General features: G+C 37.6%; 1 protein-coding gene across 1 annotated transcript in view; it reads right to left on the bottom strand.

Annotated features, from left to right (window-relative positions):
- The window catches only part of MYO7B (myosin VIIB), a 64,637-nt gene that overhangs the window by 34,386 nt on the left and 8,498 nt on the right, over positions 1 to 21,753 (bottom strand). The window contains exons 6-17 of the mRNA XM_070944941.1: positions 20,148 to 20,290; positions 19,940 to 20,053; positions 18,554 to 18,707; positions 16,866 to 16,942; positions 15,800 to 15,919; positions 13,723 to 13,865; positions 11,748 to 11,958; positions 10,603 to 10,738; positions 8,205 to 8,368; positions 4,503 to 4,640; positions 3,365 to 3,517; positions 1,949 to 2,044 (exon numbers count right to left, since the gene is read on the bottom strand). Of these exons, the coding sequence (XP_070801042.1) occupies positions 1,949 to 2,044; positions 3,365 to 3,517; positions 4,503 to 4,640; positions 8,205 to 8,368; positions 10,603 to 10,738; positions 11,748 to 11,958; positions 13,723 to 13,865; positions 15,800 to 15,919; positions 16,866 to 16,942; positions 18,554 to 18,707; positions 19,940 to 20,053; positions 20,148 to 20,290 (1,649 nt within the window). The remainder of the gene's footprint in view (positions 1 to 1,948; positions 2,045 to 3,364; positions 3,518 to 4,502; positions 4,641 to 8,204; positions 8,369 to 10,602; positions 10,739 to 11,747; positions 11,959 to 13,722; positions 13,866 to 15,799; positions 15,920 to 16,865; positions 16,943 to 18,553; positions 18,708 to 19,939; positions 20,054 to 20,147; positions 20,291 to 21,753) is intronic.

Genomic DNA, 21,753 nt, shown 5'->3' with positions numbered 1-21,753 from the left:
TGGCGAAGGTTGTTGAGAGTGTGGTTGCGCAACAGCTTCCCCAGCACCTGGATGAAACGACGTATCTGGATCCGTTCCAGTCGGGCTTCAGGCCCGGGTACAGCACGGAAACGGCATTGGTCGCGTTGGTTGATGATCTCTGGAGGGCTCGGGACAGGGGGTGCTCCTCTGTCCTGGTCCTGTTAGATCTCTCAGCGGCTTTTGATACCATCGACCATGGTATCATGCTGCACCGGTTGGAAGAGTTAGGGGTGGGAGGCACTGTGTTGCGGTGGTTCTCCTCCTTTCTCTCTGACCGGTCGCAGTCTGTGTTGACAGGGGGGCAGAGGTCGACCCCGAGGCCCCTCATATGTGGGGTGCCACAAGGGTCGGTCCTCTCACCTCTCCTATTCAACATTTATGTGAAGCCGCTGGGCGAGATCATCCGTGGTTTCGGGGTGGAGTACCATCAGTACACTGATGACACCCAGCTGTACATCTCCACCCTGGATCACCCCAACGATGCCCTTGAAGTGATGTCCCGGTGCCTGGAGGCCGTACGGATCTGGATGGGGAGGAACAGGCTCAGGCTCAACCCATCCAAGACCGAGTGGCTGTGGTTTCCGACGTCCCGATATAGCCAGTTGACGCCATCACTGACTATTGGGGGCGAATCATTGGCCCCCATGGAGAGGGCTCGCAACTTGGGCGTCCTCCTGGATTCACGGCTGTCTTTAGAAGAGCACTTGACGGCCGTGACCGGGAGGATTTTTTATCAGGTCCGCCTGATTCGCCAGTTGCGTCCCTTTCTGGATCGGGACTCGTTACGCACGGTCACTCATGCCCTCGTCACCTCCCGCCTGGACTATTGTAATGCTCTCTACATGGGGCTCCCCTTGAGGAGCACCCGGAGGCTCCAACTGGCGCAGAGTGCGGCCGCGCGGGTGGTAATGGGAGCGACATGGCGCTCCCATGTAACACCTCTCCTGCGCGAGCTGCACTGGCTCCCGGTGGTCTTCTGGGTGTGCTTCAAGGTTTTGGTTACCACCTTTAAAGCGCTCCATGGCTTAGGGCCTGGTTATTTACGGGACCGCCTACTACCACCAATAGCCTCCCACCGGCCAGTACGCTCTCATAGAGAGGGACTCCTCCGGGTGCCGTCAGCCAAACAGTGTCGACTGGCGGCCCCTAGGGGGAGGGCCTTCTCTGTGGGGGCACCTACCATCTGGAATGAGCTCCCCCCGGAGATACGGAGGATCCCGGATCTGCGCTCCTTCCGCCGTGCTGTGAAGACCTTTTTATTCCATCAAGCGGGCTTGGCCTGATCTCTTCCCTTTTTAAATATGTAAATTTTAATCTGTTTTTAAATTATTGGGGTATTTTAATTTGTCTGGGCCAAAAAGTTTAATTTGATTTTATCGGGTTTTTAAATTTTGTGTATTTATGTATTTTATTGTTGGCTGTTCACCGCCCTGAGTCCTTCGGGAGTAGGGCGGTATACAAATCAAATAAATAAATAAATAAATAAATAAATCTTAACTTGTAAGAAAAAAATTCAGAGGTAGGATTAAAAGTATATCTAAATGAGTTGTCTATTTATTATGATTTCCACATCATTTTTTGGACATCAAGGGGGCATTTATTTGATCAGGATAGAATAATTATTTTATATCTTCAAAGTTAATTTATACCCTGCATTCTGACTCCACCTATCTCTATTTTCCACTTGGATACTCTTGCTTTCCAGTATGGCCTTAGGTTTATCCCACAAAACAGAATGGGGCTCTGGATCCTATTTTTACCAAGAATTATCTGAATACTTCAAGTAAAAATGCTTAAGATTATACCATCAGCCTACATGCAATTGGACATACCATAAACCCCATTGAATCCAATTGGATTTGTTTCAGAAACAGTTTTGCACAGTTAGTCATGAAAAGCATCTGCCTGTGAAAACTGTGTAACTTACTTTCAGAAAAACTTTGGTTTTTCCAATTTTCCAATCTTCATCTTCCATTACTTTCTTACAGATACAAATGCAACTCTGACGAACATCATTTTTCAGCTGGAATGGAAGGTAACAATCTCATTTAAATTAAAGTAAAAATATAAAGGCTACATAAGAAATAAATTTATTTATTGAGTCATCAAATTTATATGAATTTTTAAACATTTCAAACTGGCTTAGGAAGTATCTTTTTATACATTTTCCCTCTCTATTTGCAAATAATATCTCATAACATGAGAAATGAGATATCACCAAGCACTGTCATTAAAACATAATAAATTACTACATGTAACACCTGCCCAAATTGGTAGTATTGTGGTTCCTGCCTCTGATGTTTCATTATTCTAAGAGTATCTGCAATCTTCTCTAATAAACTGATTAAAGAAATTTTGTTAATTCATATCTTAATTGTTGATTATCTAAGATTCTCAAGTGTTAGCAATTACCATTTTTTCAACAGATTTATGTTATTCCTATACTTCACAATATTTGATAATTACTGTTAAACAAAAATAAAAGAAATAGATTGCTATGTACTAAAGGAAAACTAAGAATATTTATAGATCTAATCTGGGTTGGTCACTGGGACCAGAGGTTTTGTATTCCGTGCTTTTGGACTCATGCTGGAACCCCAAGGAACTTCTCTCTAGCAGAGTGTGAGCTGTTCGAATGAAGGCTATAAAGCCTTAGTAAGACTACACCTAGAATACTGCATCCAGTTTTGGTCACCACAATATAAAAAAGATGTTGAGATTCTAGAAAAAGTGCAGAAAAGAGCAACCAAGATGATTAGAGGACTGGAGACTAAAACATATGAAGAACGGTTACAGGAACTGGGCATGGCTAATCTAGTGAAAAGAAGGACTAGGGGAGACATGATAGCAGTGTTCCAATATTTGAGGGGCTGCCACAGAGAAGAGGGGGTCTAGCTATTTTCCAAGGCACCTGAAGGCCATACAAGGAATAATGGATGAAAACTGATCAAGGAGAGATTCAACCTAGAAATAAGGAGAAATTTTCTGACAATGAGAACAATCAATCAGTGGAACAGTTTGCCTTCGGAAGTTGTGGGAGCTTCATCATTGGAGGCTTTCAAGAAGAGATTGGACTGCCATTTCTCAGAAATGGTGTAGGGTCTCCTGCTTGGGTGGGGGGTTGGACTAGATGACCTACAGGGACCCTTCCAATTCTGTTAATCTGTCATCAGTTAGAATTTATTTATAGTTATTTATAAAATTTAATATTGATGCTGATACTGCACGTAATAAATGCTGTAGGAACAGATTTTAGAACAAATCAATCTGCTTTATTACCACTTATTACTATAAAAGAGTAATTTAAAACAATAACCAATCTTGAAAATTTATAACAGGATACCTGTTCTCTAGCTGGCACTGGCTGTAGGACTCTGTATCTCTGAAAGAAATCTGCAAAGTTATAGCGAATTGGATAGCCAGCTTTCCTAATCCGTATGGTTTCTATCATACCAGAGTAGTATAGCTGTCGGATACAGAGTTCTCTATCAAATTGCTGAAAATGAAAGACATGTCAAATTTACCACAGAAGCATAAACATTCTCTAACTAACCAAATCCAGAGTTGATTTAATGAAAAATATTGTTTTGTTCTTAAATCATATTTTCAGGTAGGTCTAAACTACCTGGTCGCACAAAGAAAAAAGCATAGTTCTGAAATAAAGCAGCCTTTGCATCAAATTTGGCTTCTGATGATTTAAACAAGTCAGCCATCTCGTTTTCTTGGAAACAAAATGACAATGGTTTGTTTCTGTCATTTTTCCATATCCAGTCTGAACTATTGCCCTGCTATTGGTAGCCTCCCCTCTGAGTACTAACCAAGTCTCACCCTGCTTAGCTTTTGAGATCAGCCAAGCTCAACTAAATACTGCCACTCATGAGGGCTAGTTAGTGTATCTGTACATGTATCATCATTAAAGTAATGTAAACTGAAGCCTGGAAATTTTTGAATAAATGGTCTTCTCCCCTGAAAATCATTTACAATTTGCAGGGTATGAACAATCCAGTGACAACAAGAAAAAGCACGTTTTCATCATTACTTTTCTCCTGGATATGGTATGTCTTGAAAATGCTGTGATATCTGACTTAAACTAACCAAGAATGTTCCAAGTGCAGAATGAACATATTACATTTTTACTTACTTCAATTTGAAATTTTTATTATACATATTTTCATGTAGTAATATCCTTTATATAAGGAAAATTAAAAAGTGCAATATATTCTACTTGTGGTTAGGCCAAACAGTATTTTTCAAACTTGGCAACTTTAAGATGTGTGGACTTCAGCTCCTGGAATTCTGGGAAATTTATCACAAGACATCTTCTGGGAGTATTTTTGGCATACAGACTAATAAAGCTATGTCTTCTGGAAACTATTAAAAATCTAAGAAATTAATTAATCAATTATATAATCCTTACAAAATTATTTCCCCCCTCCTGAAACCATATGACATGACATATGAGGAGCATAATGAAAGTTTACCATGGGTTTCTTTTGGTCATTGGGTTTAAGGCAGCGGATAAAATAAGGCTGACAGCTATTCAAGATTTTCATCAACTGCTCCAGAGACTGTTTGAATTGTCCTGCTAGTGTAGGCAAGCGTTTGCCAGAATCTGATCCCTGGGGGCAGAAAGTACAGAAATGGCATAAATGCCAAATGACAATCAGCAAACAATTTATAACAATGCTGTAAATTGTTTACAGGAAAAAAATATAAAACATAGATGGTTGAATGCAAATATACAAAGCCATTATTTATTTTGCAAGTTTAATAGTTCGATTTTTTCTCAGTGTTGAAAGGAATTCAAAATGAACCTGATATGTATACATGCAGCAAAGCTTTTTTCTATCTTTCTTGAAATAACATTTCCATGTAAAATATTCTAGGTGCTTTGCTAATGAATGCATATTTAAAGCTGCCCCTTTCTTTGTTTTGGTTTCATATAAACTTGTTGTTTGTCCATTGTGTCTCATAATGATGCCATATAAATGCTCAGAGGAGAAGGAAGCAGCATATATTTCAGCTTTGCAGTAACAACTTTGTAGATTATTGGATCTTACCAATAATTTTGCATACACATATGGATCATACTTTGAAAATAAAAGAGGATATAAGTGCTAACAATATATGCCCTAGGAACATAGTCAGTATATAAAATCAATGTGAAGAAGAGATTCAGTACTTTATGTAAAAAGGAAGAGAGAAGAAAACCTGTATTATGAAAGACAAACTGAAAAAAAAAATCCAAATAGTTTGTATAATAAACTGTCATGATAGGGAAAGACAGAACAAAGGTCTTGAATAATATTATAACTGAACACAAGCCAGAAAGAACAAAGAAAAATATTTTAATCAAGTATGTTATCAGATAAAAGAATATAATAAGAAATTAGAGTTTTTTTTTAAAGAACAAAACATTTTATGTGAATTTACACCATAGTGATCATACTTTATTATAAAGGACAATCCTTTATTTCAGAAAGCTGTCCTTTAGTTTAATTTATTATTTATTTTCTTGGTTTTGCTCTTGAATTTTATTTATTTATTTCAATTTATATAGCCACCTATCTCACATTTATGACTCTGGGCAGCTTACAATTAAAGCATAAACAATACCAAGCACATAGAATAAAACAACAATGCAAATATTACATGTAGTCCTTGATTTATAACTGTAATTGACCCTGGAAATATGGTTGTAAGTCATTGTGATCATAAATTGAGGCATCATGTAATTTTTCAGTTTTTTTGTAGCAGTCGTTAAGCAAATACCAGAGTTGTTGAGTGAATGTCATGATCTTTAAGTGAATGCATTATCCCCAATAGGTGTTTTTTGCTGGAAACCAGAAGTAAACACTGGAAATGACATAAATTGCAACCATGTGACCATGAGATGCTACAACTGGCTGTAAAAGTTGGCCCATTGCCAAGCATCTAAAGTGTGTGTGTGTGTGTGTGTGTGTGTGTGTGTGAGAGAGAGAGAGAGAGAGGGGGGGGGGAACCATTGTGACTTTGAAAATAGGTCATATATAGCTCTCGGGATATCCTTCTTAACTTTGAACTGTTCTTATGTGATCAGTTGTAAATTGAGGATTACCTTATAAAATATTAAAACAATTAAAACTATGGAATACATTGATCATTAGACCATAATAATTCACAAACAGTACAACCATTTTATGGGCTCTTCACCACTCTCTGATCCCCAAGGCCAAATAGTATTTTCCTTTGTAATAGACAATTATAAACATGAACAATTAATTTTTAAAATCCTTATTAACCTTTTTCAGTTTTGCTCTTTTTCAGGTTTGTCCTTTGTTTTTTTTCAAGAAAATATAGTCACTGTAATTTATGCCTATGATTAGAATATTCAGACAAGTGTTTATGGAAAAAATGTGAAAGAGGCAAAATGAGATTAAAGAAAAGTGGAAATGTTATACTGACACTCCATATGGGTGTGATTATAGTACAACAGAAATATTTGTAGAGGCAGGATACGTTCAGGAAATAACTTCACTAGATAGCAAGACAATAGATGAACTGTCGAAGAGGAAAGCACAAGGCACAAACAAAATAGCACTACGTTGTTTAAATCTGCAGGAGATGAGACTATTAAATTTCTAACTATGCCCATAAATATGGGACAAGATTGCCTAAAGTTTGGAAAAGTTTGGTTTATAAAGTTTATATTGTATTCAGTATAGGAAATGCAAGATAACACACAAAGTACCAAATCACCACTAAATTTATTATTTACAGAGGCAAATCTTTATTTGAAGATGTTATAAAGAACAGAGCTATATTCAGAAAAAGAAATGCCAAATGAATAAGCATGCTTTAGAAAAGGCAGAGGGACATAAATTCTGATATAAAATTAGACTGATATTAGAGAGATCAAGAGAATATATCCATATTCCTTTTCTTCATTTCCTACATCAAAGTTTTGTTTTTTTTTCATTTCCTACATCAAAGTCTTTGTGTACTGGAATGTGAAGGCTGAGTAATCTTTACTATAAAAAAGCTACTGTAAGGACTGAATTTGGAGACTCAGAGTGATTCATAAAAGGGAATACAGTGAGACAAGGATGTGTATTGTCCCCATATTGATTTAATTATATTGTGGTAGAATTGAAAGAGATCACACAGCAGTAATTAAAACTGCAGTTAAACATTGAGATATGGAGATGACATCACTTTCTAACTGAAAGTAAGAAGATAGTACTGTAAGAAAAACAGACAATGAGTCCTGGACTTAATTAAGTAAGTTTTAACTTACTTTGAGGTTGTATTTAACAAGCAGTAACTCATACTGCTCAATGATACAATTAGTATTGTATTAGAAAAAATTACTAAATTAGACCAGAAAAAATTAAAAGGGGAAAGTGTATTTATTTATTCCATTGTCAGCAAGACTTATATGACAATCCAAATCTAAAGAAGATAAATACATGAGAAGATGCTGTGAAATCATTTTGCATGTGCAGAAAGAAAGATATGTATTATTTCTCCTTAAATTTTGTGAGACACAAAATGCTACATTATTATGTAATTTTATAGTGTGTGAACCCTACTATGAAAACCAAACAAAGAAATCAACATAAAGTTCAGTCACACAAAAACCAAAGCTAATTTTATTAACTTTGGCTATAATAACAGACTCTTGTAAATCTGATGGTGCTTTATGTCCTCCCTTATGTAAATTTGGAATTCATCTTTTGTTCATTCTTCCTTCTTACTATGCACTTAAGCCATGTTTTTCCTGTCACTTTGGTCATAGATCTGGTCTATCTCTGTGAAGGTCATCTTCCTTTCTTTCTACAGAATGACAGGAAAAATTTTTGTAATAGCCAAGATAAACTGCACAAATCTGCATCTCTATAATGGGAATGACAATCCCAAGCATCCAATGTGCTCAAGTGTCACCAACCCTAATATACCTTGCCACTAGAGCATGGGAAAACTGATTGTGTAATCCTTCTCTTTCCCTCTTTAACTTTTCCCATTTGCCTTCAATTGCTGGAGCCTAGGAGATTCAGCACCTGGCGTTTGTCATCCCGTCATCTGAAAGATTTGCCTTGTGAACTAGAGACCTCAACTTATGCCCTGAGCACTAACTGGCTTCAATTTTATACATAAATCTATCAAAGTGGGAGTAGAAAGTGTTGTCCATTCATCAGTCTAACCTTCAAGGAATCCTTTCCAAGGTGCTTAATGGTCCCACGGCCAAAAGGCAGAACATGCATGCTTGTGTCCACCTGAAAGATTTCTTTGAGGAATTTATTTTTGGATGAATGAACAAGTTGTATTATGTTCGAGCTAAGCATATCACGATTTTTCTCAAGGAAACCTGTGGGGAAGAAACACAAGACATGTTGTTTTTTTCCATTTGATGTTAATTGCATTCATGTTCACTTTATTGGGTTAAGCATTTTCCTTGCACAAATAGCTAGTACCCCATTTAAACTAATCCTTTGCAATTGAAAGAATTGTACAGTTCTTTCTCATGGGCAGTTTGGAAGCACTAGTTATCAGTCCCTGAGCTAGCAAAAAAAGTATACTGATATAGGTTGTGTTGCCTATATTTTCACCAACACATATTTTGCCACAGTTACAAGCTTTGAACATTGTTTTGTCCTCACTTATTATGGACATTTTTTTAAAAAAAAAATGATGATCTCCCCTGGTTTTGTTTCCACTCTCACCAAATATCTAACAATGAAAAGAACAATGCCAATTACTCTCTTATGGGATGGGGCAGGTGAGTTTTGCTACCCATCATCTACTGATAGCAGGGGAGGGAGGGGTACAGGATGAAATAGCAGAAAGTGCGCTTAATGTTTTTGATTTGAGAGACAGGCCTGTTACCTGACAAATTCTCAGATGAGACTGAACCATAATGTAAACTTTGATCAAATACTTTCCATATCAAGGCCAAAAAGAGAGCAATCAAATTTCCATTGAATAAAAAGGACTGGAGAAAAAGTCTTTAAATCTTGGAGCACATACATACATATATACATATATGGGCACATTCTGATTTCTAAGTACTTCTGACAGCAGGTTTTCCTTCTCTATATGGCTTTTTTCTGAGCTCCAATAAAGAAACTTATCTAGCCATGTGAAGTTTGTCCGCTTCTGCATAGACAGTTTCTAATTCCTAAATATGGAGCTAAATGTCTGGAGAGTCAAGATTTACTGTTGTGTCTGGCATGAAGCCCTCACAGCATCCTATGCTGCCAACACCCGAGCAGAGTGCCCAAATGGCCCCTGCCACCTCCTCCACACTAAGGAAGATATAAGTAACTATGATACATTGTACAAACAGTGGGTTTAGAAACTGTAGTTGTATGAGACTCTTGGGTCTCATTAATACAAGTAATAAAACCAGGAAAAAATACAGCTACACAAAGCCCCTTTGAGCTAAAGCGCCTTTAAGACAGAAGTAGTAATAGCATAATTTAGCTCTCCTTTCTGGCTTAAATCAATTTTCTGTGCAATGCAGAGACTGGCACTCTTTTTAAAAACCAATAAACTTATGTTGTTAAGTAGTAGCATGTGACCTGACAAGCGCTTCAGAAAGTGCCAGTCATGCACTACATGGGCAGATGCCTGTTTGCCATCCAGATGTCCAGTCTGTTTGCATCTGCAGTCAAACCAGTTCTGGAAGACAACCACCAGCAATCAGAAGGAACAGAAATGCCCACAGCAGCCTCAAGAGGCCAACAGAAGCTATTTCAGAAGCAGATTCTGAAACCTGCCCTCGTCAACAGCGAATAGTGAAGTATGCCAGATCCTATTTGCAAAAAGAAAAGTGTCAGGGCAAGAGGAAAAACCTATTTTAAAATCAGCACAGCTAAGGGTTGTTTATACTCTTTATGCTCTTTCTGATATGGGCTAGTGAGGCAAAGAATATGTTATGAAGACATGGCAGAAAAAAGAGGTTGCTAGTGAAGAACCACCCAAGTTTCTTGCATTTGCTAGAACATCTATCAAAAACAACAATATACACATTAGGCTTCACAACTGTTTAACAACGGCCTGAAGATCTACAAAGATGCTATAAATCACTAGTGAGAAAATGCCTTAAGTAACAATAAGTAAAAATATTTATAGTCAAATACAGGTAGTCCTCAACTTACAACAGTTTGCTTAGTGATCGTTCGAAGTTACAACAGCACTGAAAAAAATGACTTACGACAATTTTTCACACTTATGACCACTGCAGCATCCCATGGTTACGTGATTTACATTTGGATGATTGACAACTGACTCACATTTATGATGGTTGCAGTGTTCTGGGGTCATGTGATCACCTTTTGCAACCTGCTGATAAGCAAAGTCAATGGGAAAACCAGATTCACTTAACAACCATGTTACTAATTTAACAACTGCGGTGATTCACTTAACAAATGTGGCAAGAAAAGTTGTAAAATGGGGCAAAACTCAGTTAACAAATTTCTCACTTAGCTACATAAATTTTGGGCTTAATTGTGGTCGTCGGTTGAGGACCCCCTGTAATCTCCTTATTGGTCTTAATCAAAAGAAGCCTCTATTAACCAATGGAAAAGTACTGAAACTCACCTTTTGACTGGTAATAAACAACTCCAGCAAAATGGTTAATAGCAAAAATTGTATCATGGACATTCTTTGGAGGAATGTAGATTTTGCTTCTGCCATGGTGTGAATTGATTTTGTTTAGCATAGTGGTGTCTGTCCCCTGGGAACATTCAAAAACATGAGTTGAAGCAAAATTGAGTCACTCTTTTTATGTTACTATGCTAAAATGAGCAACAACAATAATAACAACTTTGTGATAAAAGTAACAAGGGCCAAATCTGATCCATAAAGAAGTATGGTGGGTTCAAACGAAGTATCCTCACTTTTATTAATTATTAGACAAGCCATGGTCCACTGGGTCTTTTCAAAGTTATTTCCTTACCTAAGCAGAAAAACAGAATGACCATGGGCAGGCAAAAAAAAAATAGTGGGACAGGAGTGACTTTCAACTTCCTGCCAGTTTACTACAGGTAGTCCTTGGCTTACAACAATTCATTTAGTGACCATTTGTGATTACAATGGCACTGAAAAAAGTGACCTAAGACTGTTTTTCACACTTACAACTGTTGCAGCATCCTCGTGGTCATATGATCAAAATTCTAATACTTGGCAACTGGCATGTATTTATGAGGGTTGCAGTGTCTTGGGGTCATGTGATAACCTTTTGCAACCTTCTGACAGGCAAAGTCAATGGACAAGCCAGATTCACTTAACAACTGTGTTACTAATTTAACAACTGCAATGATTCGCTTAACAACTTTGGCAAAACTCACTTAATAACTGTCTTGCTTTGCAATGGAAATTTTGAGCTCAGTTGTGATAAGTCAAAGGCTACCTGTATAGTGCAAATATGTCACTCTTTTATGACACAGAGATAGGAAGAAAGAACGGAATCTAGAAATAAAGCTAAAACTAGTCAAATAAAAATAAAGATATTTCTTTGTTGACTTTGTTAACTAGAATACAAAAGAAAGACAGGGCGACAATTTCTTTTCTCTTTTCAGTTTTGAAATGCAATTGATTTCTGTTCTATCGATACCCTACAATGAAAAACATGTAACTGTACACAAGACAATCAGTATTTTCAATGAAGTATAAACTATTTGCAACAACACCCAACAATCAGTAGTTTTATTCCTACAGAAGCCTTAAGAAAAAATGATGCTTACTTTGGGAAATCTGCTTTCCTCATCAATCAGTGAAACAATGTTCATGGGTTTGAGTACAATGACTTCCAAAGCAGCACAGTTATCTTTGAAGTCTATATGGTTCCAGGAGATTTGCTCAGCTAAGTATTCCTCCTGCTCCAGTTTGAAGATGTGGAGTACAAAGAATTGCTGGAGATGTTCATTGGCAAAGTTGATGCAAAACTGCTCAAAACTGTAGGGAGAGTTTTCACTGAAAATATGTTTCAAATCCCTCCCACAAGAAATAAAAAAGCTACATAAATAAATATAAATATTAAATGCCAGGGGTACATCAAAAAAGTAATGATATCAATGACACATAGTAACAACTGATACTGCATGGATTAAACCATAATAAATAAATAAATAAATAAATATTGTGTATTTCACGATTGCCCTATTTGTAAGATTGACTCCTGGACAATAGAAGATATCAATGAGTACTTATAATGCTTTAATGGCCAATAATTCAGATTCCACAATCTGATATAATCCAGATGCTTGGGCTATCAATTCTGGCTGGCTGCCATTGGTTAACAGGATCAGGACTGAAAGGCTATGGATGATAGCTGAAGGCTCTAGATCCATGTTTCTCAAACTTGGTGATTTTAAGATATGTGGACTTCAAGTCTCAGAATTCCCCAGTTTGCTCTAGAAGGCAGCAGAAAGAAAAAGTGTTCTGTATTTCTTTGCTCCTATCTAATGGTTATTACTGAGATTTACAGCCCAGGTCAGGAAACCTTTGCTTGACTTCAGAATACAGATATCCTCCACTTATGACCACAATTGGGACTGGAATTTCCATCATAAATTGTTATGTTCATAAGCTGAGTTGGCCCTGATTTTTATAACAATTTTTACAGTGGTTGTTAAGGGAATCCAGATTTTGCAATGGGCCTTTTTTGCCACTGTAACTGGTTGTAAATGCAGTTGCTAACCACCCAAACTGTGATCATGTGACCATAAAAACATTGCAATGGTAGTGTGAGTACAGGTTGTAAATCATTTTTTTCAAGACTCTCGTAACTTTGAATCATCATTAAACAAATGGTCATATATCAAGGACTACCTGTATCCCTCTTGTAAGACTAATTATTCATTCCTAGAGTTAACTTGAATTAGACAATTGCAGTATTTTAACATGCCATTTGTTATAAAGAAGGAATTATTATTATTATGGTTGGTTGGTTGCATAATTAGCCAGATGTTTAGACTGGATTTGGTATTTTTGACAATCTATCAAGTCTTTCCCATAGGCAGATGCTGTTTAATAATATTAAGGAGATCAGTGCAGGATATACGCTGAAATAAAAGCTGCCTTTTGCAACTGATTAATGTTGATTTTGTCAGTGCTGACGGTGTTCAAGTGGTGCTCCAGATGTTTTGCAATCACACCCAATGTGACTATTACTATGGTTACTATATTTGCTTTCTTTTGCCACAGTCATTCTACTTCTATTTACAGGTTTTTATATTTTGTTGTTGTTTCTAGTTCTTCTGTTCTACTGTTTCCAGATTTGCAATGGTCACAATCCAGAGGAGGGTTTTTTTGTCTTTCTTACAATTAAGATTAATTTATTATTATGGTTGGTTTCACAGTCAGCCAGATGTTTAGACTGGATTTGGCATTTTTATCCATCTACTGAGTCCTTCCCAAGGACCAGGGATGGGAAAATGTTTTTGTTTAATAAGATGAAAGATATCCTCATATGATGTAAGCTGTTCCAGTGAAAGCTGCTTGTTTTGCAAATGATGGATTGTGATTGTATGAATGATGATGATGGTATTATTATTATATAGTGTCCAACAGACACAGTCATTGCATACAGTCATTTTTTTCTTACGACAAAGAATCTATTTAGTGCTACCAACTATGTTTTTTGGTTGACATCACTAAGAATTAGTTCTGAAATGCTAGTTCCCTAAATTTCTCAAAAGAAGTAAAACTGGACTATACCTGTTAGTGTTAAAGTTTTCAAAGCCAAATATATCCAGGAGTCCAATGGATTTGTACATTTTTTTCTCATCTGGAGAAGAAGGACCACAAATTGCATCATTGATCTTATTCACTATCCAGATGAAGAGGAATCCATAAATCCCCTAGGTTTAGAAATGGAATAAAGATAAATTAGGTTTTATATACAAATTATTAAAATGTACATTCATACATAGAGCTTAAAAACACAGCTATCCAATAAAAGCCTATTCATGCCTGTGCTAGATACATCTGGGGAACAGTGGTGAAATTCAGCTGGCTCTATCTGGATCATGCAATCCGGTAGTGCCAGTGGCGGGAGGCTCCGCCCACCCACCCAGATGTCATCATGTCACGTTTTTGACCCTCCGCGCATGCGCAGAAGGTTCTGCGCATGCGTGGAGGTGCGTGCACTCACATTTGCGAACCGGTAGCAAAGGTAAGTAAATATGCCCCCTGTTGGGGAACCAATCAGGAGAACCAATCATGTATAAAAACTGCTGTCACAAATTTTGGGTACAATTCTAGTGACCGGCCATTTAGTATGTAGCACATGATTGTCATATGAGCAGTCTAAAAAGTTTGTAATTAGAGGTGACATTAACTCTGCCATTCAAAAGTAGCAAATAGGACATTCCCAAAGCACGTGTGCTAACCTCTCCATTTTTAAAGTCAAAGCAAATACATGAATGTTCTTGATAGGTCCATTGTATCTACCTGATAGACTCATTGAGGTGTTACTCAATTTGGTAGTTATTTATCTTCCAAATAGGGGGTTGGTAAATATACCACTCTGCTTGATTAGTACAAACATCTTGGTTTTCATGTGATTGATTTATAGCATTTCGCATTGGTAGTATGATCCTGAAGCATGAATGCTATATAACTACAATATTTACAATATTTCAGCATCATCAGCATATAGCAGAATAGAGATTGGTTTATTGCCAGAGGAGGATGAAATTCAGCTTTGATAAGGGCTTGAATACTATTATTCACATTTATTATTATTTATAAATAAATAAATAAATAAATAAATAAATAAATAAATAAATAAATAAATAAATAAATAAATAAATAAATTTATTATCCACTCATCTTACCTCAAGGTAACTCTCTGCAGTTTATCCACAGCTGCCCAGTTGATATAAAAACTGAATAATAGAGGGGGCAGGATAGATCTCTGTTTAATTCTCTTCAAAGTTAGAATAGGGCCAGTCAATTTTCCACCATTTAACCTGCATTGCAGTCTTTTCATATGACATTATACAGGTAGTCCTTGCTTAACAACAGTAATTGGAACTGACAATTCCATCACTAAGTGACATGGCTATAAAACACAGTATCATATGACCACACTGATTTATGGCAGCAGTTGTGGCAGTTCTGATTGCTGTTGTTAAGTGAATTCCACTCAGTTATTAATGTCATGTGATTGTCATTTCAACCTCCTACTGACTTCTCCATTGACTTTACTTGTCAGAAGCTGGCAGTGAAGATTGCAATAATGATCTTGTGATTGTGAGGACACTGAGATGGCCAGTTGTAAGTGTTCTCATTCAGTGCTGTGCATTCAACTTTGCACACCACTGAAAGGTTATTAAGTGAGGACTACCTGTAAGTAGTTACAAAAGCCAGCAATTGATGGAGAAGCTGCTAGTAGCAGGGACAACTGAATCTCTTTCTTTTGGTCTATATAGCTCTACATAGCTCTGAAGCAAGCATATTTGAGGAACATTTTTTAAACAAATCAAACAGAAGTATAAGAATCACATATATAATGACACTAAGAAGTCTTGCAGATCCCTGAATATTTATTAATTGGTGATATTAAGTTTTTACAGACCATAATCGATTTCATCACATGGAGATTAATATGAGAACAGCACTGTTCCCTTGTGTTCGCACAACATTTGAGGAGCAGTGGTTGGATGGAAGAATCCTTGACTAACATGAGTGTCTTTTGGTAGCAAAATATTTTGGTTTTCTATCTTTAAGGTTTGAAAACAAACATATCCCTGAGAAACATCATTGAAAAAACAGAGCTAGTCTCTTTCACCTTGACAAAGGCATCTCTCACATCGGCTGCTTGAGTCACACTTAGGGGCGTAGAGACACTTTCCCCTCGGATGATGATGGAGTGGTTTGTAAGGCTCTTGTGGAGTTCTTTGCAATCTACCTGTGGGAATTGATATTGTACTAGGTGATTTTATATAGACACAAAAGATTTATTAAAGAAGAATAGAGCTACCGTATTTTTCGGACTATAAAACGCACCAGTATATAAGACACACCAATATTTCGAAAAGGTAAGTAAGAAAAAAAAGGGGGTTGCCCTCCCCAGCCCCCAGGAGCACTCTGCAGGCCTCCCAAACCCTCTGCATGCCCCGTGTTTTGCAAAAATGTGCCCATTTTTCACAAAAATGGGGGCTTTTTTGTCCTCCCTGTCCCCCAGGAGCACTCTGCAGGCCTCCCAAATCCTCTGCACACCCCGTTTTTTGCAAAAATGGGCCCATTTTTTGGACATTTTTGCAAAAAACGGGGTGCGCAGAGGGTTTGGGAGGCCTGCAGAGTACTCCTGGGGCTGGAGGAGAACAAAAAGTCCACATTTTTGCAAAAATTGGGGCACACAGAGGGTTTGGGAGGCCTGCAGAGTGCTCCTGGGGGCTGGGGGAGGGCAAAAATGCCCCTGTTTTCGTGAAAAATGGCAGAAAAATGGGCCTGTTTTTTGCAAAAATGGGGCCGTTTGTGCCCTCCCCAGACCCCAGGAGCACTCTGCAGGCCTCCCAAACCCTTTGTGCACCCTGGTTTTGCAAAAAAACAGGCCCATTTTTCGCAAAAATGGGACGAGCGGGGCAGGGCTTCGGGAGGCCAAAAATGGTTGTATTTGGTGTATGAGACGCACCAACGTTTCCACCCTCTTTTAGGAGGGAAAAAGTGCATCTTATACTCTGAAAAATACGGTATATCTAATGAAGGAATAGAGAAATTTATTAATGGGATACAGAAACAATACCATCTCTAAGTCAAACTTACTGCAAAAAATTATTCGCAAGAGTAAATTGAGAGGGTACTATTTTAAATTCCTTAGTAATTGTAATAAATATAATAAATAAAGCCAATACCTCTAGTAGTTTGGTTGCAGTGGAAAAATGTACAGAATCAAGAATATGAGAGCAGTCCAAATTTTCATACACAACACCTAATTATAGAAAAACAGTAAGTCTTATTTAAAATAAGTAAAAAATGCAGCATTTGTTTATTTTATTTCAATTTCAGGCAAGTTTTTGGCTAAAGTAAAGGACAACATAAGAACAAAATTTCTAGTTTCTGGAAAACATTACAATATTAACCTATTCAATAATATTATGCATTTTCTTGAGCTGAAGTTGGAAGTTGTTCTTAGGTTCTTTTAATATAAAATTAACACATTTAAATGTGGCAGTTAGTTAAACAATGGCATAACATTATAATACAGAGAATCTTTTGATTCTTCTCTCACTGTTTAAAGAAAAGGACAGAAATCACAGTCTAAGAGGTTCAGATATGAAAGAGGTAAAGGAAATAGCTATGCTATAAGCAAAGACAATTCAAGCCCAGGAAAACCAAAAATAAAAAGCCATTGAGGAAACTGAAACATTTCCCTCTACAGGTGAGCTTTTAAAAAGCGGAAACAGCTGTATGTTTTGTATTTGATAGGAAGAAGGGCATCTTTCCCTAGATGGGAACCAGATAAGTAAACAAAGAAACCCAATCTGGAGAATCAAGAAAAATGTAGCAATGAAGGGAACAGTGAAAATACGTCCAGATCTGGATTTTAAAATTTTGCTTTATGAAAAATCTTTGCCATACATTCGATTCTCTTGTTTCTATGTGTGAACCTGGCAGAGGAAGCAGTAGCCAAGAGAATCCGTATCAAATTGGCTGTTTAGGATTTTTCTTTTCCTTTATACCTTTATCCAGTAGTTAATTCTCTACCCATGGTATACATAATAAAAGCTTGATTTTCTGAAAGGGCTTTAGTTTCTTTTGATCAATTAAGCTACAAAGGACAAGTTAGAGAGAGATGTATTATTTTCTTCCCCACAAGCAAATTCAGCAGTGTACCAAAAAAGCTTTCTGTAAGAGTATAGGAAGGATATAGAGGAAATCTTATTCCAGTTCCTCAGAACTTCCTCCTTCTTGTGAATTCAAAGTGCCATTGAACCTTGAAATCATCCTGTCCTTCCTAATCCTAATTAATCTGTTCCATGTATAATGGCTGGTTTATCAGCACATTTTTTTCTCACTAGGAAAACAAGGCACTGAGAAAAAGAAAAAGAAAAAAGTGGGGGAAATGGCTGGCTGATACTTCTTTGTGCTGCCCTATTGGACAACTGAAAAGGACAGTTCTCTACTCAAGTAACTCAGGAGGAAGGCGAGGTCACTGTGTAGTAAAACTGTGAAGATTTGGGAAACAATACATTAGCTGTGTGAAAATGTCGCATATGTCTGTAAATGAGCCAAGGTGGTGCAGTGGTTAGAGTGCAGTACTGCAGCTACTTCAGCTGACTGCTAGTTCAGCAGATCAGCGGATCAAATCTCACCGGCTCAAGGTTGACTCAGCCTTCCATCCTTCTGAGGTGGGTAAAATGAGGACCCAGATTGTTGGGGGCAATATGCTATTTAGTATACTGTCTTTGGTGTAAGCTGCCCAGAGTCTTCGGAGGGTGGGCGGCATAGAAATATGACTAATAATAATAATAATAATAATAATAATAATAATAATAATAACAATAATAAAAAAAAATATATACACATGTACTAGGCTTACCTTCAAATTTTACATTTCCTAGATGCAAAATGGCTGCCAATAATTTGCTTATGTTCCACTGTTCAGAATCAGAGAACATGAGAATTTTCATAGCTGAGCATATATGAGCATATTCCTTGGCATCATTACGTCCTTCACACAAAGTGCATTTGCCCTGCAAATCAGCATAGCAGTAATGCAAGACTTCTCTTACAACAGTACGCATAATAAAAAGGTAAAATTTCCCTGTCAAATTGTTTCTGACTCTAGGGGGCAGTGCTCTTTTCTGTTTCTTAGTTGAGGGTGTCAGCGTTGTCCAAAGATATTTCTGTGGTCACGTGGCCAGTGTAACTACACGTCGAGGTGCACGGAATGCTGTTGCCTTTCCACCAAAGTGGTACCTATTTATCTTTTCACATTTGCATGGTTTCAAACTGCTAAGTGGGCAGGAGCTGGGGCAAGTGAAGGGAGCTCACACGGTCGCATGCACTCAGGTCTTAAACTGGGCTGTCAGCTTTCCAGTTGATAAGCTCAATGTTTTTAACCACTGAGCCATCACACTCCTATATACTGTATATTATATACATACATACATACATACATACATACACACATTCATAATATAACTGAAAATGCCTACATCATATACTTCAAATGAAAATATATACCATGAGAGGAAAAAATGAGTAAATACTCACATACACACAAACATATACAAACACTTAAGACGAGGGGTCCTCACTTATCCACTGCAATTGGATTCTAACTAAAACACCAAGTGCACCAACTTATAACATCCGTTAAGCATAATATCACATGGCCATGACTTATGACTTCCTGCAACTTCCCCTTGTTTGTTAAAGTCAACTGTGAAGATTGCAAATGGTGATCATGTGACTGTTATGCAATAATCATAAATATGCACCATTTGCCAAACACCCAGATTGTGATCATGTGGCCAGAAGGATGCCATGACAACTGCAATTTCAAGGACTGGTTGTAATTCTGTTTTTCAGTGCTGTTGTAATTTCAAATTGTCACTGAATGAGCAGTTGATAAGCAAGGATTACCTATAATTAATTATGTTATGTATGTAGATTTTGGGCGGGCAGTTTGAATTAACTGACCATCAGCTGATTGGCTGACCACCACAGCTGCAAGGTATATAAAGGGAGCTGTTTCCCCTGGTCAGTCGCTGGGTTCTCACCCTACAATAAAGAACTGTTGTCACTCACTGCCTGGCTTGCTGCGTCCTCATTCACCCAACTTAACAAATTATCTTTTTCTCCATCACAAAATTTTAAAAGTCCTTTTAAAAATACATTGGACCACAGATACACAGTTCTGATGAAATGTTTAGGACCTTAGAAGGTGCCATTGTCACATATCCAGCTCTTGATTCCTTACCATAGTTAGGTAAATATACTCTGAAGTAGTGCCAAGATTCAACACTTTTTTCTGTTCCAGATTCATCCCCGTTAACATGCAATAAAATATGTGATAGTTTCTTTCCTCAGGAGCCTAAAACAATAAAAAGACCACAAATATGTCACTAATAGCAGAAATAGAAAAGCTGCCACAATTAAATAATATTTCTTTATATATATATCTTTACCTGGCGACACACTCGAGACTTCTCCAGAAGGAACTGTTCTATTCGAGCTCCTTCTATTATACCATTTTGGTTGAAGTGAATGTCAATGTATTTCCCAAAACGGCTTGAGTTATCATTTCGAATTGTTTTAGCATTGCCAAAGGCTGCAAGAGAGACAAAATTGTGAAGCAAAAGAAGGAAAATGCAACCTATGTAACAATGCTGAAGCTCAGAGGATAGAGACTAGGGGTCCCCAACATCCTTTCCCAGAAGCACTTACACCCCGGTCCCTCCTCCTGTTTCAGGATAGAGGTGTGTTAGTTCCTGCTGCCACCACACATCTTACAAAAGACATCACACCTGATGTCTATGTCCTCAACCCAGCAGGAAAAAGATATAGGGATTTCACAATTTGTGCTCTCCATCTGGTATTTAAAACTGTAAAAATCAAAATAGTTTTCCAATACTTTTATTTTATTTTGCCAAGAACATATTAGGTAATATATATAAGTATAAGCATGAATTGAATACATAAAATAGATACAAATAGAGGAAACATTAGGACAGGGACGGTAGGCACGCTGGTGCTCTTATGCACGCCACTTACAGACCTCTTAGGAAAGGGGTGAGGTCAACAGTAGACAGTCTTAGGTTAAAATTTTGGGGGTTTTGGGATGAAATCACAGAGTTCAGGTAGTGCATTCCAGGCATTAACCACTCTGTTGCTGAAATCATATTTTCTGCAATCGAGATTGGAGTGGTTCACTTTAAGTTTGTATCTATTGTGTGCTCGTGTATTGTTGTGGTTGAAGCTGAAGTAGTCATTGACAGGTAGGACATTGTAGCAGATAATTTTATGAGCTACGCTTAGGTCATACTGAAGGCAGTGCAGTTCTAAGTTTTCTAAGCGCAGAATTTCAAATCTGGTGGCATAAGGTATTTTGTTGCGAGCAGAGAAGTGGATGACTCTTCTTGTGAAATATTTCTGGACATGTTCAATTGTATTAATGTCCGATATGCAGTGCGGGTTCCAGACAGATGAGCTGTATTCGAGAATTGGTCTAGGAAATGTTTTGTATGCTCTGGTTAGTAGAGTGATATTACCTGAGAAGAAGCTATGCAAGATTAGGTTTACAACTCTTAATGCCTTTTTGGCGATGTTGTTACAATGGGCTTTGGCACTTAGATCATTAGACATGAGTACTCCAAGGTCCTTGACAGAGTGAGGGTCATCTACAAGGTCGTGTCCACTCAGCTTGTATTTTGTGTTCTGGTTCTTTTTGCCAATGTGTAAGATAATGTGTAAGTACCAATCTCCTGCCAATGTAGCATAGAACCATGGTGATTAGAAGCTTCAGCTCTTCTTTCTGTTCAGCACTTCGAAAATAAAACTATTTTTTTTTTAAATTTGATTTATATGCCGCCCTTCTCCGGAGACTCAGGGCGGCTTACAATGTGCTAAGCAATAGCCTTCATCCTTTTTGTATATTTATACAAAGTCAGCTTATTGCCCCCACAACTGGGTCCTCAATTTACCTACCTTAGAAAGGATGAGCCTGGTGAGATTTGAACCTGCAGTAATTGCAGGCAGCTGGTCTTAATAACAGGGTGCTTTAAACCACTGTAC

The sequence above is a fragment of the Pituophis catenifer genome, unplaced genomic scaffold, assembly GCF_029215685.1.
Source record: "Pituophis catenifer annectens isolate HBS135680 unplaced genomic scaffold, rPitCat1.0.hap2 SCAF_6, whole genome shotgun sequence".
Taxonomy (NCBI): Eukaryota; Metazoa; Chordata; class Lepidosauria; order Squamata; family Colubridae; genus Pituophis; species Pituophis catenifer.
Note: the sequence above shows the minus strand (reverse complement) of the source record. Positions and strands in the feature narration are given on the sequence as shown.